At 46.3% G+C, this 19,540-nt stretch overlaps 1 protein-coding gene across 1 annotated transcript in view; it reads right to left on the reverse strand.

Moving 5' to 3' along the window:
- The window catches only part of LOC135392378 (uncharacterized), a 322,651-nt gene that overhangs the window by 209,267 nt on the left and 93,844 nt on the right, over nucleotides 1–19,540 (reverse strand). The window contains exon 8 of the mRNA XM_064623094.1: nucleotides 9,614–9,655. Coding sequence (XP_064479164.1) covers nucleotides 9,614–9,655 — 42 coding nt within the window. The remainder of the gene's footprint in view (nucleotides 1–9,613; nucleotides 9,656–19,540) is intronic.

Raw genomic sequence — 19,540 nt, forward strand, 5'->3', positions numbered from 1 at the left:
CTTCATAGGCAAGTGTACGAGCAAAGCCCAGCCTCAGACAGCACAGCTTTCTCCGAGATTCGAACCCGGGTTACCTCCCAGTCTCGGCATGCCATGTCAGGATAAAAGGGGCACCTCACATTCTAACACATAGTGACCCCCAGCACCAGGAGGGCCGCCGCAGATTTGTTCGCGGAGTGGCCCGGACTTGACCTCGTTTGGGATTGCTGGTTCTGCTGCAGCTATCTTCCAAAATTTGGGCGGCAGAACAGCTGGACTAGAAAGCATAGTATGCTTTCTAGTCCAGCTGATTCATTCTAATTATATATCAACTGTGATATAGAAAGCTTGTTGCATCGCGAAAAGCCGGGACAGGGGGAGAGCAGTGATCTAGTGTATAAACCCTGTTCTGAAATCGTACCATTGCCTCTACGACGAAGGTATAAAAGAGACAGAGTGTTCCTACAGGATGTGACTTTCTGTCTAAACAGGATCTCACCTTACACTACGTCTATTATGATGTTCGCGACAAATACATAGTACACCCCGACTTTTGCTTGTCAAACGACGCGATTACATGTTATGAGGTAAATAAGGAGATGTTCTTCAGCTTGCATAATTTGATGTCAAGAATTGGCTTAGGTATCTGACTGATTTTCCCAATACTCTGCATCTATTAGTACATGACGCTGTTTTCGGAAATTGCGTCTTCAACAAAATGTCAGCGTGAGTATGGAAAGATTTGTGTGACTTTCAGAGCGTGTATCACGATGGTCAGTCTGTCGCGCCCAAAAACTTTATACATTGTGCACCAGTGTACGACAAGCGCTTCATGTTGGGTTGTACAACAATGGCGTGTAAAAAAATCCTGCAGCCAAAATTTTAGCAGCCTTCCACCATGTCTCAAAACGGAAGATAAGCTGAGTGACTTTTCTTTGAATGTTTCAAGTGGGTCAGGGCATATACAGACACGCAGCAAGCAGCAAACGAGTATGTACTCTCCTGTGAATGCAAACTACCTCAAGTATACCTTTATGACTATCAAAGACACTTCCAAGTACACTCATCTATACATAACGTATCTGTGTGATGTACCCAAGGAGACTGGAATGGAATGCCTTTGTGCTATCTCACAAAACATGTGAGAGCTTCAGACAGAATTGTACATAACAAAAATACTCTACTCAAGTTGCTTTACCTTAAGTGCTTTTGGAAGTAACTTGGTATCTTACAAATACTTTTAAAAGGCAGTATTTAGTATCTTGACTTGAACACTTTTTTTAGTATCTTGTACAAGCTTGGCTCCATGATATATTGCAGCAGTGAAAGTCCACCCCATTCCTCCCTTTTATTTATTTCTTGCTTTTTTTTCTTTGAGTTATACAGGGTGTTCCAGAAAACGTGTCATTGAATTATAATAAAAAAACTACACCACCTACAGTCATGCGGTCAGTGGCATTTGTTCTTACTGGGTTTTTGCCACCTCCTCGTGTGAATGTCGTGTAACGTAAATTTAATTATGTAAATGTTTGCGAGCTTAAGTCGGAAATTTGCCTAGTAAAAGTAACTTATTTACCCCACCAATGTGAAGAGCGTGTCTAATTTAGTCAAATTAATGATAATTGACAGGGATATTCAGAAGCTATCCCATCGGAAAAAATAGCCGAACATTATGCTCTACGGAGGTCGCACAGAATAGCGCACGATGAATTTTTCAGCGCAATCTTTGTCAGTCCGACGAAAGGAGGATGGAAACCCAGCCCTCCACGACATAAGCTACACGGCAGAAAGAGATAAAACAGGCACGGCTTATCACGTCCGACTTTCGCTGGGATAATGCTTTCCCTCTCCCAATTTTAGGAGCTGTTACTTTTTCTACTATCACTCTGTGGGCTGGCTTCGGAACCTCCTTTCGTCGCACTGCGAGCGATTGCGCTCAAAAAGTCACCGCGCGCTATTGTCCGGTGCTCCGAAAAGCATGATATTCGGCTATTTTTTCCGAAGGGATAGCTCGTGAGTATCACTGTGAATTATCATGAATTTGAGTGAATTCGGCACGCTCTTCATATTGGTGGGGTAAAAAAGTGACCTTTACTTGGCAAATTTCCGAGTTCAGTTCGCAAATATTTACATAATTAAACTTGGAGTACATGACATTCACACTAGGAGGTGGCAAAAACCTAGTAAGAACAAGTGCTGTTGACCGCATGATTCTAGGTGGCGTAGTTTTTTTATTATAATTCAATGACACGTTTTCTGGGACACCCTGTATATGGCTAGGCGAACATTCCCTCGAAGAAAGTATATAACTACAAGGTCACTAATTACCTACAATTCATTATCCTCTTTAATTAGGGGATTTCGCGCAGAAGCGATGTAGCGAAACGAGAGGTATTCCTTATCCCCCGAAGAAAATTATCTCTCGATTATCCCAAGACGGAATCGAAAGGCTTTGAAACACTGCCTTTACCACAACATTCCAAAATGCGAACTCGTCCGTCCGTCGTAATCATATCTCCGAAGCATGATGTATCAGCACGCCCACATTTTTTTCTTCCTCCCCCTGTATCTGCCAGATTGCTTCAATTTCGGCCATCGCGGGAACTCCCTGGCGCTCCCAGGTGCTCTTTGCGCATGGCGTCACATGGCCGTGAGGGCGCAAGAAGCGGCAGCGGGTCGAGCCCTTGGTAGCCACCTATCGGCAGGCCCGTCGTCACGACCCGGTTTCAGTCGCCGTTCAGCACACCATTCATTCTAGCTCACCATAACCGCTATCAGCGGTGATAGTGAAAACTGTCGCGTACGCACCCAAAAGCAAACAAACACACTGAGCAAAACACGAATAAAGGAAAAAAAGCGCGACCCTGAACTGACGTGGGCAAAGCCGATACCTGGCAGCGGAACTCTTCTGTGAGTCGGGTTTGTAACCCTTCCCCCCTCGTGTGGCGTGTCAATGTAACCTCCTCTCTTCGCAGCTTTGCGCTCAAACATAGAGCTGTCAAAAAAGACGCGGAGCCAAAGGCTCTCATTTCCACGGATTTTCAGCGAATTTATTTCGGCAATTGCCATTGCATTACGAATGGGTTATGTGCTATACTGAGTAAAATGACTACGGGGAACCCATTTCCGCGAAGAATACGTTAGATTGCCTTGGGAAATTTCGGAGTTCAATTCAAGAAATTAGCTTTCCGTCAATTGAAATGAAATAAAAATATTTCTAAATATGTGGCAAAAGTTATTGGCAGAAAAAAATCTCTTGACCGCATGCCTCTCCGGGGACTACGTTTTTTACTATGAATTTCTATCATGGTTGGTGGACCACCCTGTGTGAAGGCTACCATGAAGAACCTCACAGGTGGGGCATGCGACTTTTTCATGAGGGACCTTACAGATAAGTCATGACTCTCTTAGGCGGTGACGTTATGTTGTTGCATAAGCTACAACCCCGAGAATAGGGAACACGATTTCGTTGACGTTAAGTCGTGTTTTGAGCACCACGCTACCTCTTGTGGATTCGTTTTTCTGCCTGTTTACTCAGCAGTGTCGTTTGGAGAGGCCCTGTACTACGTTTTCGAAAGCGCGTGCAGCTGCTTTCCCCCGCTAATTTCAAATGATCGCAACTGGACACACGCGTGCTGTGTCGTGCCAAAGGTGCCATGTACGGTATTTTTGTATTTGCTTTTTCAACAAATGTTACCGCTGCTGGGAATGTAACGAGGCTTTCTTTTTATTTTGACGTCTCTTATTCTTAACAGCATAAAGCTCAATATAAAGCAGCATTTACCGGGTTCCGCAAAGTCTGTGCGATAGCAATAATGAAGGAAGTATTAAGGAAGGAACTAACAAAGCAGAACAAACAATTAACAATCAAGAAGATCTAAAATGAAAAACCCGAGTCTGGGGAAGAGACGAAAAACAGACATTGAAATTGAAAAGTTTGTGTGCGTCGTCTGTTTTTCGTCTTGTGCCCAGTCTCGGGTTTTTCATCATGGAGTTGTAAGAATTTTCAAAATCTTTGTCTCCTCACAACGAAGCCAGGAAAACTGGAATCCTCGTGACTGTAGCGCGCCTTCGAAATGTAAAACAAGGAGAAGAAAAAAACAAAAACAAAAAGGCACGACCTGATTGCAGGTGCGATTAGTACCATCGTTGTGCCCAAATACTTCAGCTGTGAGCGTATCCACCGATTCTGGCAGCAGCGTCATAAGGTTCTGAGAATCGAGTACAGGATCTTTTCAAGCACTATTTTCCGCCACCACCCGATCATTTCCGAAACGGCACATCTGCACTATATTATTTCGGGCTCCACCTTGCTGATGCCAAACACTAACGTTAAACCTCACTGTGACAGTAACAACTGTCACCACATTTATCCAAGCACAGCACGAAACCCTATAAACAGTTTAATGCCACGCAGTATCATTAGTACCAACAACCGACACAGTAGTCTAACGCCGACGTCTCATGTGAACATGACGGAAAGTTTTTTTGAGGCTCACGTGCCTCCTAGTGACTTGAAGACACGTGAAGCCATGTGGGTCCTCATGAGCTGAAGGTACGTGAGGCCATGAGGGCCCTCATGAGGTGAGGGCACGTAAGGATGAGGACCGGTGAGGCCATGTGGGTCCTCATTAGGCGAAAGTATGTAAGGCGTAGTGAGGACATGAGGGCCCTCATAAGGTGAGGGCACGTGAGGATGAGGACTCCTGAGGCCATGAGAGCCCTCATGAGGTGAGGACAAGTGAGGATGAGGACCCTCATGCGGTGAAGATACGTGAGGCCATGAGGGTCGTGAATAGCCTCATGAGGTGAAGGCATGTGAGGATGAGGACGGTGAGGCCTTTCGGGATCCCGATGCTATGAGGTTAGGTGTGTGAGGGCAAAATTTGAAATGGAATGTGAGGGTGAGGGCGACTGAAGTTAAGTTACTGGTGAGGAAAATTTGATGAGGGTGAGTGAGGCTGATAAAGTCTGTGCTTCGTGAGGTGAGGGTGAGTGAGGCCGCAGGAAAATGCCCACCTATGTTCCGAATGAAACTTTGACGGTTGTATGTGTACAGTACTTGCTAAGTTTCGGAATCGCCCTGGCTGTACGAGACCGCCCCTTTAAGTCAAACAAGGGAAAGCCAACGTTACTTCTCAACGGCATGAGTACGTGAAAAAAGTCGCGAAATTCGTTGGCATTGCAAATTCCAAAGAACCAGGACCTCCAAAGGTGCTGCGACCACCGATGTTTCGTTAAGCAGTGTGTGTTTTTGAATGTTCACTTTCTAGCAGCATACCGGTACATATTCGTCTGTCAGTGGAGTTGCATTTGTTGACTTGCTTTTTGTATTTGTTACAGGTCACAAGATATTGGTCTGTACGGGATCACAGCCACAGTGGAGACGAGGGGACGGCGGGTGCGACGAAAGTGAGGTATGCCCTCAAAGAAAGTGCCAAGGAGACGTCCGAACCACCGAACAGGTTGCTAGCAACAGCATTGAGAGGCTCAACCGTAGCTGTTCGAGCGAAAATTGGACGCCTTGAGACAGTGCGCCGTTACCTACGACGATAAAGGTGTAAAGCCAGACCCGCCGAACCGCAAAGCGCTGAAGAACTCAAGGTTGAAGGTAAATGGGCAACCACACGGGGTCCGCAACCTGAACCCTTCCTGCGATACGACCAGCCCGGTGACTAAGGTCGCATCCTGTTATTCGTGAACAGAGAGCAGCTACGAGCACTAGCAGGCAGTCGCACATGGTACATGGACGGCACGTTTTCTGTCTGCCCTCGAATATTCAAACAACTGCGCGTCTTCCGAGGTGCTGTTGGTGAGGGGACAGTAGCGTGTGCGCACGCGCTTCTTCCAGGAAAAAGCTTTGCGATTTACAAGGAACTGCTTGAAGCCGTCCGGGATGCGTGTGAAGCATGCGGGCACATTCCCGATCCCGAGGTGATCATAACTGATTACGAGATGGCCGCCATGAAGGCATTCCAGGTGGTCTTCGGTCAGCACGTAGTTACAAGAGGTTGCTTTTTCCATCTCTGCCAGAGTACTCATTGCAAGGTAATGATGGCATTTACTACATCTTTAGACGTGGTCATTAAGATTAATATTCTCATTCTTTCAGTTGCGCGAGATGGGACTCAAAGACCGGTACAAGAACGATGTAGACTTCAGGCAACACTGTGGAATACTGGATGGGCCGGCCTTTGTCCCCAACCACCCCGTTGCCGAAGGCCTGCAGATCCTCCGTGACAGCGCCCCTGAGGACATGTGTCACCTTTTCGACTATTTTGATGCAACGTAGGTCGGCTGGACCTTCAGAGCAGTCACTGTGGATCAAGAAGCACTGGTCCCGAGGATGCGGCGCAGGCGACCGGATTTTCCGCCGCCAATGTGGAACGTACTCCACGCGACGCTCAACGATGAGGACCGGACGAATAACGTTTCCGAGGCACGGAATGGCAGCTTCAAGAAGCTTGTTGGGCAAGCCCATGCAAGCATTTGGAAGCTCATCGAGTGCTTACAAGATGACACCGCCGTTGCATCGACGCCGCTGCTCCAAATAGCCCTCAGTAATCCCCCAAGGAAGAGGGTGAGGCGAGAGACTGTACGCCTTCAGGAGAGGCTGAAGTTCCTTTGCGAGGAGTACCTTCGCCAGCAGGATCTTGTCATGCACCTGCAAGCCGTTGGAAGTTGCATCCGATTTTGAGGATTTTTATGACCATGAAAATAAATGTTCCATTTAAAATTCACGTGTGTACTTCGTTCGAATACGGTGCGGTAAGCTTTTGTCCGCCCGCGGTGAGCTTTTGTCCGCCCCCGGTGAGCTTTTGTCCGCTGAGTTTATGTCCGGTGAGTTTTTGTCCGGTGAGCCTTTGTCTGAGAGCCGAAAAATATAAATAACTGAAATAAGAAGTTTAGTTTGTGCAGTGCTTGAGGTTAATAAAAGATATGAAGGCAACTTGCAAGAGGATGGGACACGTGGGACGCGCGTAACTAATGCGTAAGCAGGTTGACAAAGCAATTTTGCTCATTTTTTACCTTCTTTTTTTATTGGGGGGGTTAACATAACATGCTAGTACGGATGTGTTGCAAAATATTCCGTTTGGCTTCAAAACCACACTTATTTTGCAGTTCCTCTGGACAAAGCTATACGAGGAGCTAAACTGGTTTAAACTTTTTAGGTCGGCGGGAAATTCCAGAGCCCAATGGGAAGCATACACTGACCCATCCCCTTCAGCACCGCAGCTCCCTTCGGGCTAATAGGGAACACACTTATTATTGGAATATTGTCTACGTAAGTAGGTCACCTGACCTCTGCAGTCATTCGAAGTGCTAGACCCAGACAGGATTCGCCATCATCGGTATCAAGGCGTCCTCGTGTGAAAGAAAACGGAAAACCTCGTGTGAAAGAAAACTTTTTTGTGTGTGTGTGTGCTCCGCATAAAAAACTACAGCAGTGAGACGAGTACAGGTAGGAGAGTTAAAGTACGCTGATGAGCAGGAAGAATATTTGATGAAGATTTCTGGTAAGCGACCACTTCTTACTGCTTCATTACTTCGTCTTTCTTTCTTGCAGAAGAGAAGACTGCACTTCAGGATGAAATTGAAGTTGTAATAGAAGAATGGGCAACAGGAATTTGCTTGCGCTTCCTGAGAAGGCGGTGTTGTGTCGTGCGTTCTGTGTTCCGTGCCATGTCGTCAATCGATAAGAAACAACTCGCTCTCATCAGCGCTCTTTTGAATTACCAAAAGACAAGCCCTCTCCTTGCAAAACGGTAAGTTGTCCTGCCATAAGTTTTTGTGCCGCGATTCTGCTTAGAGCCTTCTTTCTCTGTCTTCATGTGTGTGCCCTACTTGCAGAAGTCACTGTGTAAGACGGGAGGACTGGAAGGCGTCGCCCCAGGCTCTACTGAAATCTCTTGGAACAATATTAAGTGAATTGAAAGACAAACGAAAGCATGGAAATAAAATTGTTGATTGAATCTTACACTTTGTGTTCCATTCATGTATTAGTATGGAAAGGCACGACAAGGGCGCATGGTCAAGAAGCCAGATTTCAGGTTTCACACTAATCCTGCATGGTCTCTTGCTCACCTAGTCACATTTTTGTTGTTTTCACATAAATCCGCTGCAGTACAGATTCATAGCAAGCGAAAGCGTGCACCACTATGGATTCAGCATTTCTACGACCTTATTCAGATGCTTTCCGTTTTCGTTCAGGGATCATCCTGTGTTCTATCAGACGTATATCTGGGTATGATCAGATAAAGGGCGAGTGTGTTCCGGTTACATTCAGCTTCTAGTTCAGGACCCATTCAGTCCCGGAATAAACTATCGGAATAGATCCTGACACCCCATTCCTGAAAAAATTCATGATCGTCATTCCCCCAATTTTGGATCAGTCTGGAATCAGGTCTCATTGAAGACACCTGATCGGTTTCGGATTCAGGAATTTTCGCAGTGAGCTGGGCCACACTGTTTGACTTATACCCTGCAGAACGCCATACCTGGCTGCAACATTGCATATCAATGCAGGTTGCAGTCAACATTTTTACTTTTGACCGTAATAAGACATCTTCGGCCGAAATGCGACTGCCTTAAGCTGTAATGAGTCACATTCAGTCGTAATGAGATTTCGGCCGTAATGAGACTTCTGCCGTAATGAGAAGTTACAAGCGAAAGAACTTGCAATTTACGCGCTTTCCCTATCCCCTCCTTCTTAACAGGCAGACAATGGCCTCCGAAAACGATCTGCCCAATCATCGCGGGATATCGTGTCTCCTCGGCATTGTCGCTCTTCTTGAGAGGGAAAGGGATAACCTAAGTAGGGTTTTTTTTTTCTCTATAAATCACAAACGGCACAACCGAAGAATCTCATTCCTTTTGTGTTGCTGTCAAAGAAACAGCACCTTTCATTTCGCGAGAACTGTTTGTACTGAGTGCCCCTTTAAAGACGTATATTGTTTCAATTATAGGAGCAGCGGCTTGCGGGACGTTATCACATGGAATCCTTTCAATTTTGTTTCGAACCGGGGAGGGGGGGGGGGAGTACGTAGCAGGTAGCACATAGGAAATGAATGAACCACATTTTTTCGCATGTGATCTCCAAGGTTCAAAATGCAATTTTGACACATAATCGACGTGTAAATGTCCATTAATTATTATAAAATGTAAACATTACTCCAACTTGCGCGGCGGTCGATGGATGTCGACTCGTGCAAGAGGCCAATTCCCTTTCATTTCGTGCTCGTATAATGTACAAGTAGGCTTACGGTATATAAGTGACCCAACACAACACCTCGTAGGTGCTGAAGTGTACCCCGTACTGACTTACACGCGTTTAGTTAGATCACACTGTTGATCATTTCGTTGAAAACCACACGTGGCTTCTCACGAAGAGACCAATGTCGGCTTTGGTGCTCTAGTAAATAATACACGGACACAATAATCCCGTATTGAACTTAAGCTTTCCAGCCGGGTACCATAAACAATACATGCATTCTGGTCAATAAGAATCGAGAAAATAGTGGCTTTAGGTAGCGGACCGTGAGCGACGCCACAGTGGTCAGATTACTTTTGCCCACCTGAAGGACAGGAGTGTCACTTTAAAAAATGGTAGATGTGGCGCATTTCGAGTTCATACCTTCCTTTTCTACAGATGCTTCGGCGTCGTAGATGCTTTTCCCTAGAAAAATAAAAACAGTTGTATGAGGAGGAATGGATGTCAACACTAAAATTACGTTGGTTATGTGTACTCAAACAGGGCATTCATTGTTCGAGTTTCTGCGCACTTTGTGTTTTTCCTTTCAATGTTGTAATGTATTTTCGTCTTCAAATGTGACAACAACCCTAATGCGGATGAAGGCGTTCCCCTCGTTGGTGGTAGACAAGGCCGTGCTGAAGACTAGGAGGTGTTGGGTAGAGTCCTGCACGGGTCCGGGCCCCCCACGCGGCCCGCGGGCGGGGCCGTGTGCCCCGGGCCGTGGTCGTCAAAATACGCTACCACCGCGGGCAGGGCCGACAAAAATGTTTCCGAGAGTCAGGCTCGACCGGGTCACGTAGCTAATTCCACGCAATGGAGGACTATAAGTTCTTATCATCACGTGCTTGGCGTCATTCCGGTGCATAGTATTTGCAAAAACAAGCAAGGGACACAGCACTATGCGTATGATTTGACCCTCTATAACATTCTCAAAGCCACTTTACATTGTTCCTGACACTTCACGTATTTCACCTCACGTATTTCAACACTTTCGCATAGCTCCGTGAGATGGGTAAGTTCTGGGAGGAGTTTGTCGAGAGCATGCTCTATAGGGAGCGAGGGACTTGCAGGCGGCGCAGCTGCTCGCATTGCGTGCAGCGCCCTCTGCGGCGGTTTCGTCGTAAGGCGTGTGAGTGGCGAGCGAAGCGACATAGCCGCAGTAGTATTTGTGGCGGACTTGATTTATTTCTTGGCGGGTTGACATTACGTTCATCGGGCGTGAAATGGCACAGTGTAAGCTGCACACGGCGTTCGCGTCACTCTGCGGATTAGACAGTTATTTCAGAGCCAGCAACATAAAAAAGGGCAAGGCATTTGTTGACGCCGGTCATGTGCACAGCGTGCGCGAGATCCGAAGCGGCGGGAGCATTCAGATTGAAGGATATTGCGTGCCTCAGACACGAAGAAATGATCGGAGTCATCATGTCACCCTACATGTGACTGTTGTTTACTTCTGCACAGAATTTCCTTGTCTGCAAACTACATCTGAAGATGCAAGTTCGCGAGGGTGATGTTTGTGCTCAGCAAATCATGTCGTCGCTAGTTCGTCGTAAACACGGCTCGGATACTTGCACGTTTGAATAAACACATGCATTTCACTTCTCTTGAATAACGATTATATTAAGTAGGTCACTTTTTATGGCATGACTGAGCCCGAATTTCTGTAAAGACGTAGGTCCATGACTCCAGGAGCCGGTACAAAGCGGCATGCACGTGCAAAGCAGGAGCGCATCCGGAAAATGCGAACACGCCGCAGCAGTCGCACTCACAGTGCAGCAAGAAGATGCCTCAACAAAAACGAGCCGGGCACGGGAATGGGGCGTTCCAGCTCAAGGCCAAGTCCCTGGCCTCCAGGCCAAGCCCCTGGGGGTGTTGATGCTTGCTAAAATTGGTTATTATTGAACAAGAGAGAACTGATGTTCTGAGGCTGGAACAGCATAGAAAGGACAGACCGTGGAAAGGAAAGAGCCCTGGACATGTAATCCAGAAGATGTGGGTTCGAGTCCTACCAGCTGGCTAACCTTTTCAGTGACTTTCATCTTTCATCGTTGGTTATTATTATCTGCACCTGGTGTGGCTGAGACAGCGCAGCTATAGCTTTATGCCTTGACAAATGTGGATATGCATTTTGGCAGGAGCACATACAAGAGCATCCCTTTTTCAGGCCTGCCGAGTTACGTTGATGAGGTTCCTGTAAGACACGTAGTGGACCACTTTGGCGGCATGGATTGCCCATTGATAGACATGTTAAAAGCTGAAGAAAACGCAACTGACTCCGCGACGGGAGATTTGGGAAATACAGTTGTGCGAGACAGCATTCCGCTGTACAGTTGGGACTTGTCGAGGCCAGTGTTCCCAAACTTTACCAGTACCATAACTGCAAAAGGGGTCACACTGGTGAGAGAGACCTTCCTTGACAAAATTCGAGAGGCAGATAGGGCTTTCTACCTTGAATAAGTGTCTGTCAACGAAGAAAATGTCGCAGTAGTCTACACGAAAACGGCGAAAGACAGGTCTGCATGGCTCAGGGCTCGTGATTTTCCATGCCCAAGAATTAGGGACAAAACGTAAAGCAGGCTTCACCTAAAACGGCTCCCATAGAGCCTGTGTATTCTGGAACGAAAAGCGCGTGCTACATATTCTGCCTGCAGCGCTTTGCATTCGTTCTCTAATGGCATCTTGCCTCTGCCAGGACAAAACTTTTGTGCAATTTTGGGGCATGAATAGTGGCATCTTCAAGGTTCCATCCGGGTTCCAAATTTTGAACCTGTAAAGGCGCCTCCCATCGCCGCACGATCACGTTGCGGCGAAGCCTACGTTCAAGGCCACGCGCTACCACAGGTTTAGGAAATCGCTCAGCGCAGAAGAGACTACAAGAGAAGACAAACAAGAAATAACAACACGGGGAGCCCAGATTTGTGTGTAACGCCACGTGGTAAGGGTATAGGATATAAAAAACTAAAAACTTGACAGATGTTAGGAGAACTAACATCGTTGAGGTTGTTATAAAGAGCAAACGTGTGTACATTATGGCTGTTACGAAGTGTGTTCGTATCTGCTAAACTGTGAGCAATCAAACAAAACATAAAATAAAGGTGTGGTCGGAGTGAACGGCACAACAACAGCAACAATAAATGATGACGATGAGATGGGGTGTTTCACCGCGGAGGTGCGTACCCTACACCACTGCCCGTGGAACGTTATGTGAAGATGATGAAGGAAGGATGCAAATACAAGAAAGAACTAAAATGAACGGCAGAAAATTGTCCGACGACAGCTTAAGACAACATGTACTACTTTGCACAGGAAAATGTGATATCGGAGGTTCTACGATGTGCTAAGGTTGTCAAACCAATTTTATCGAGGATAGGTTCATAATTATAGACATCAACGTGTCGGTCATAGAGAATGTACAATGACTCCAAGGGCTTCGATGCTGTCATTGGGTCAACCTTCGAAAATTAGTGAAGCTAATTAAGTATACCATTTTAGTTAGCCATCGAACACTAATGCGACCGGCTAGGAAAGATATCCGAGAGGCTGCGTTTTCGTTTCTTCTTTCTCGCTCTCTCCTTTTTTCTTTTTTTTTTAGGGGGGGAGGGGGAAGGGAGCTTATTAATACCTGAAGGCAATTTATGATACAGCTATAGGATGTCACGCTTCCTCGCGAACGCAGGAGCCTCTCTAGCGAGGAAAACGCAAGTGTAAAAGGCGGTCACTTGGCCCATTTGTATTATAACGCATTACTCTGCTCTCTTTTGATCACAATAATGCTCGTTGCCTTGTCAATGTCATCTGCATTTTTTAGATACTGTAGATTTGTCGTTCACCTCGAAACTACAACAAAAAAAGTTAAGAGATCACGATTTTTTGTTCTTTGAGTTTGAGTTTGATTTGCGATTTTCTGGCGTCTTTCTGTTGCTGTCATCTCTCAAAATGTATCTATCAAACCCATCAAAATAAGCACAATTTCAGACAACGAAAAAAAGGAAAATATCGTTTCTGCGTTCCTGTCTTTTATTTTCCATACCTAATACAGCTGACGCCGTAGTGGATCAAATCTATCCCGATTGCAGCCTAATGCCGCGTGTTTTTCGACAGCCGTACTCCTGGCTTTTTTTTTTTTCGTCTGTGGAGAGGGTGCTAGCAGGTGTGCTGTCTTATCAGCGTTCTTCTGAAGATTTACAATCTTGATCCAGCCGTACATGCTCGCGCTTTCAGCAGTACTGCTTGGGACTGTGTTGTTCGCTATCGCGTCTTTTTTCATTCGTACATCTTTATTTCTGTAGGTGTGAAGAAAAGTTTATTGACTGGTTGATAAGCAACTGCGTGCAACACGTAAAAGTCAGTTGTGTAGCATCGATTGCTAGTACGTATGAGTCGAATAAATACGAATGAAGCACGATGAACATTTGATTTACACATCAGAGTTAGTGTCCTCTTCATGTTGGGAAAAACTTCGCATGGCTGCATATGCAATCATAATGTCATCATTTAGCTTTGAAGCCAAAATAAACGGGGGCACTTCAAACCACGTTACTCAAACTGCGACGCAACATTTGCCTCAGCTTGCCGTCATCTGGATCTTTGGACGTCGTTCCCGATTTCCGTTCTTAGCTCACCTCGCGTCATAGAGTCCACATCTAACATGCGTGACACGCGCTGTTCGAGTTCGAGTTCCACACTTAAACCGGGCCTCTTTCCTCTTGTCTCTTGGATGCCACCTTCTTCGGAGTACGTGACGTCACGTTTCTGATATCTCCTAGCCTGTAGCGCAGATGAATTTTCTTCTATCCTTTAACATATTTTAGCCCATCCCATGCTGCGTCCCTTTTGTTTTGTTCGCCGATGATGTAGGTTCTCTAAGGCGCAATTTTTCTTTTCTACTCCTTGGCTAGAAAGCCATCCTAGTCAGCGCTGCTGCATGTGGTTCATCGCCGCGTGATGCGAAAAAACATGTATATACGGGGTCACGGGCTCTCCTGTCCATACCCATTGCATTTGTTTCCCAGATCCAGAAACATAGTTAGGACGTTTAATGTCTCCTGACGCAGATCTTTCCCTGCAGTATCTTGCTTAAATTATTTTACCACACCTCTGAAAAGATCCCATAACAACTGTGCTCGTTCATCTCTGGTGTCCGAGGAGAGGACACAAGGCGTGGTAGATTCTCAGGAAGTAAATCGACATTCTTTCCTGTTAATGATGTGAATTTAGCAACTTCCGTTTGGCTGTCAGTGAGCAGTCTGACATTCGCACCAGATCCCTTTATAATGTCCACCAGCTTTCTCACGGACGTGTATTCTCCTTTCGGGTGGTGCACTTGTTAGCAGTGTATACGTCCTGCATTTCCAAGAGCAGGTTTTAAAGAAGCCGCTCGACTATTCGTATCTTCATGAGCAAAACATCAGGGACAATGAAGCAGGGTTTGTATGGAGAACAATGGGGGATGCCGCACTCAGTTTTTCATGTTACCAAAACCTCAATCTGCGTCTGCTTTCTACTCGCCGAATAATAACTTGTGGGTGTTTGTTTCACAAAATTGATTATCATAATAATTCCTAAGAGGATCGTGAATCCAAGAGCTTATATGCATTCCATTACCGATGCCAAACGATTTAAGAAATGTTTATGCGACCGCTAGGGGGGGGGGGGGGTGACTGGCGGCACTTTGCTCGGTGAAGGGACGGAGAGGGGGAGATGAAGATAAAGGCTCACGCGTCTGGCTGACATGACCGTTGCGCTGCATAGTCATTTTTCAATTTCCACGTCGTACGTGTTGTCGTTGCTCCAGTTGACCAAAATGTTTAATGTACTTGTTTATTTACCTCCACGTATCTGCGCAATTTTTTCATGCGGTTGTAAATCTTGTATGCTGCTTTGTTAACATTATTCTACCAAATGTTAACCTCCCGTTTGTATTGCCTCATGGCCGCGAGGGTAAATAAATAAATTAGTCTGTAGGTCTCACAGCACAACAACCGTCCATCTTCCGAGTACAAATTCTTTGAGCGCGATAAATCAGCTTCTTTTGCGGGACTCGCGGATGCCACGCAACTACTGAAGTTTCTCTCTCTCTCTCTGTTTCCCTTTTTTTTTCTTCTTCTTACAGCGGCCGCAGACCGGCCACTGCTGCACAGCTCATGATGTACTTGTACCGGGGCATCAAGCGCGGAATTATTATTTTATCTGTATCTTGTAGAGTTGCCCGCTTCATCACGGCTTCCGCGTTAACCACATGACAGACAGAAAGGCGAGGGCGATTACAGCAGCTATCAACGAAACCCGTGCACAAAAGTAACGCCTGACTTATTGTTTTGTTTGATTTTAGTGACTTTTCTTTTTCCTTCCATACTTCATCCAATGAAATCATTCCTTGTTCATCAAGATATCTACTGGAGCTGATAGCACTGCGGTCTTGTCTTGAGTAGGAAGTATGCTAGCACGTTGCCAAAGCTTATTCGCTCTGCGCGCGTTCTTGCTATTGTTCTTGTATGCAAGAGCTTTTGTGCCCGTATAGCTCTGCGGCTAAGAATTCTGGGAGTCTGCGACGGGAGTATACGAACAGATGGGCTTTCCTATATGTCTTCAGACTGCCTGTACGCCGTAGAACGAATAATTGCTAGAACGGTAATCCATTATCTGTATGAGAATATGCAAGGAATATATTACACATCCGGGAGAAAACTGGTGGACATTATAAAGGGATCTTGTGCGAACGTCATACGGCTCACTGACAGAAAAACGGAAGTTGCTAAATTCACATCATTAACAGGAAAGAATGTCGATTTACTTCTTGAGAGTCTACCACGCCTTGTGACCCTAGTCCTCTCCTCGGACACCAGAGATGATCGAGCACAGTTATGGGATCTTTTCAGAGGGTGGTAAAAGAATTTGAGCAAGATACTGCAGGGAAAGATCTGCGTCAGGAGATGTTAAACGTCCTAAATATGTTTCTAGATCTGGGAACCAAACGCAAGGGGTACGGACAGGAGAGCGTGACCCCGTATACAGGGTGTCCCAGAAAACGTGTCACTGAATTATAATAAAAAAACTACACCACCTTGAGTCATGCAGTCAACGGCATTTGTTCTTACTGGGTTTTTGCCACCTCCTCATTTGAATGTCGTGTAACGTAAGTTTAATTATGTAAATTTTTGCGAGCTTAAGTCGGAAATTTGCCTAGTAAATGTCACTTTTTTACCCCACCAATGTGAAGAGCGTGTCTAATTTAGTCAAATTAAGGATAATTGACAGGGATATTCAGGAGCTATCAAATCGGAAAAAATAGCCGAACATCATGCTCTACGGAGGTCGCACAGAATAGCGCATGATGAATTTTTCAGCGCAATCTTTGTCAGTCCGACGAAAGGAGGTTGGAAACCCAGCCCTCCCCGACATCGCAGAGAGAGATAAAACAGGCACGGCTTATCACGTCCGACTTTCGCTGGGATAATGCTTTCCCTCTTCTAATTTTAGGAACTGTTACTTTTTCTACTATCATTCTGTGGGCTGGCTTCGGAACCTCCTTTCGTCGCACTAAGAGCGATTGCGCTCAAAAAGTCATCGCGCGTTATGGTCCAGTGCCCCGAAAAGCATGATATTCGGCTATTTTTTCCGATGGGATAGCTCGTGAATATCACTGTCAATTATCATGAATTTGAGTGAATTCAGCACGCTCTTCATATTGGTAGGGTAAAAAAGTGACCTTTACTTGGCAAATTTCCGAGTTGAGTTCGCAAATATTTACATAATTAAACTTGGAGTACATGACATTCACGTTAGGAGGTGGCAAAAACTTAATAAGAACAAATGCTGTTGACCGCATGATTCTACGTGGCGTAGTTTTTTTATTATAATTCAATGACACGTTTTCTGGGACACCCTGTATACCGTATTTTCACGCGTATTAGCCGCGGCTTATGCGCGATTTTTTTTTTCGCGGACGCTCTGCGGCTCATCCGCGAGTGCGGCTTATCTGATGGCTATTTTTCCCTGGTATTTTCCCCATACCCCGGATTAAATGAAACGGCCGACAGTGCCTCATGTTTTTCGGAGCAGGACCGCCCTGCCAGTGCACGAACAATACCGAACAGGGGCGGGTCCACAATCGAGTGGACTGACCTTCCGAACACATTCCCCCACGCAGCTTTAACAAAAGGGGTGACAGTGATTAATGTCTCCTGGAACACCAGTAACTCGTCAATCCACGAAAAACACGCAACAAGGGCACAATCCGATCTTAGTAGAACACTAGAACTGACCTCCTTTGTTATGCATTACGCCGACAGGGGAATGTGGACCACAGGGTTTATGGCCTTCCCTATGGTCTCCTTTGCCGGCAGACCCACAGGAAGGGTTCAATACACCTGACATCGGGATAAAACGTGGTCAGCTAAGCGTCAGTTCTCATTTGACCAGAGCAGCAGCATTCGTGGACACGGGCACGGCAGTTAGAGGTGAGGCATGGCTCCAACGCGGAGGCACAGCTACGACAGCGGCTTCAAACTAAAAGTCGTTGATGTCGCGGACCAGTACGGGAACAGGGCAGCTGGAAGGGAGTACGGCGTCGACGAGCGTTGAGCGTCTCTATTGTTTTTGTTTGTGTATCACTGGTTTAGCGCACAAAGCAGTCGCGTCGTATTACCCGCGGCTTATCTGCGAGTGCGGCTTATCTGCAAAAACATTTTCAAAATGTATCTAAAAACGAGTCCTGCGGCTTATCTGCGGTGCGACTAATACGCGTGAAAATACGTACATGTTTTTTTTGCATCACGCCGCGATGAGCCACATGCAGCAGCGCTGACTAGGATGGTTTTCTACCAAGGACTAGAAAAGAAAAACTGTGCCTTAGAGAACCTACATCATCGGCGAACAAACAAATGGGACGCAACATGGGATGGGCTAAAATATATGTTAAAGGATAGAAGAAAATTAATCAGCGCTACAGCCTAGGAGATATCAGAAACGTGACGTCACGTACTCCGAAGAAGGTGGCATCCAAGAGACAAGAGGAAAGAGGCCCGGTTGAGTGTGGAACTCGAACTCGAACAGCGCGTGTCACGCATGTTAGATGTGTACTCTATGACGCGAGGTGAGCTAAGAACGGAAATCGGGAACGACGTCCAAAGATCCAGATGACGGCAAGCTGAGGCAAATGTTGCGTCGCAGTTTGAGTAACGTGGTTTGAAGTGCCCCCGTTTATGTTGGCTTCAAAGCTAAATGATGACATTATGATCGCATATGCAGCCATGCGAAGTTTTTCCCCAACATGAAGAGGACACTAACGCTCTGATGTGTAAATCAAATGTTCATCGTGCTTCATTCGTATTTATTCGACTCATACATACTAGCAATCGATGCTACACAACTGACTTTTACGTGTTGCACGCAGTTGCTTATCAACCAGTCAATAAACTTTTCTTCACGCCTACAGAAATAAAGATGTACGAATGAAAAAAGACGCGATAGCGAACAACACAGTCCCAAGCAGTGTCGAAGTTTAAGTGTGTTTAAGTGTCGAACTCGAACAGCGCGTGTCACGCGTGTTAGATGTGGACTCCATGACGCGAGGTGAGCTAAGAACGGAAATCGGGAAAGACGTCCAAAGATCCAGACGACCCAATCCAGCTGACGCAAATGTTGCGTCACAGTTTGAGTCAGGTGTGTTGCATTTGTGGATCCATGTGGTAGCGTAGCGGAAGGTAGCCAGGCAGGGGTCAGTCTAACGAAACAACACAGGTTTATTGCATGACGAAGTCTCGAGGAGAACAGACATGGAGGCCGTCCGGGGCCTCTGGTTTTATACAAAATTTGGGGGACGTGGCCTTCCAGACATCACGTGCTTCTCCGATTGCTGTCCATTGTCCGGAGAGCTTGGCGAGACGTCCTGGCGCGACAAAGAAGTATTCTTAGCCCAGAGGGGTTCGTCTTGACCAGGGAAACAACAGGAGGCTCAACGGCTGTGGCCTGGTTTTGTCCCACCGCCGAGAGGATTAGACTAATTGTTCGTACTCGGGGTTTTGTGAGACGCCCTTGGACCTCTGATGGCCAAGGTTAGGAACGGGTCGCTTGGCCTTGTTTCGTGCATAGTTGACGCCGAATACAAAGACAAGGCCACGTGCATGAGCCGGGCGCAACAACGCCTCCCCCGCCGGATTAGTCATCTCGAAGGGGAGCAGCTTCGTCGCTGCTCCGCTGAGGTGATGACGATGATTTAGAAGTTAAGAGACCCGACCAAGGCAGATTTGATGACCTCTGGCTTGAGACTGGACAGATGTCGTCCTGGCGTGGTCGTTTTGGCTTGAA

Source organism: Ornithodoros turicata, chromosome 4, assembly GCF_037126465.1.
Source record: "Ornithodoros turicata isolate Travis chromosome 4, ASM3712646v1, whole genome shotgun sequence".
NCBI classification, from domain to species: domain Eukaryota; kingdom Metazoa; phylum Arthropoda; class Arachnida; order Ixodida; family Argasidae; genus Ornithodoros; species Ornithodoros turicata.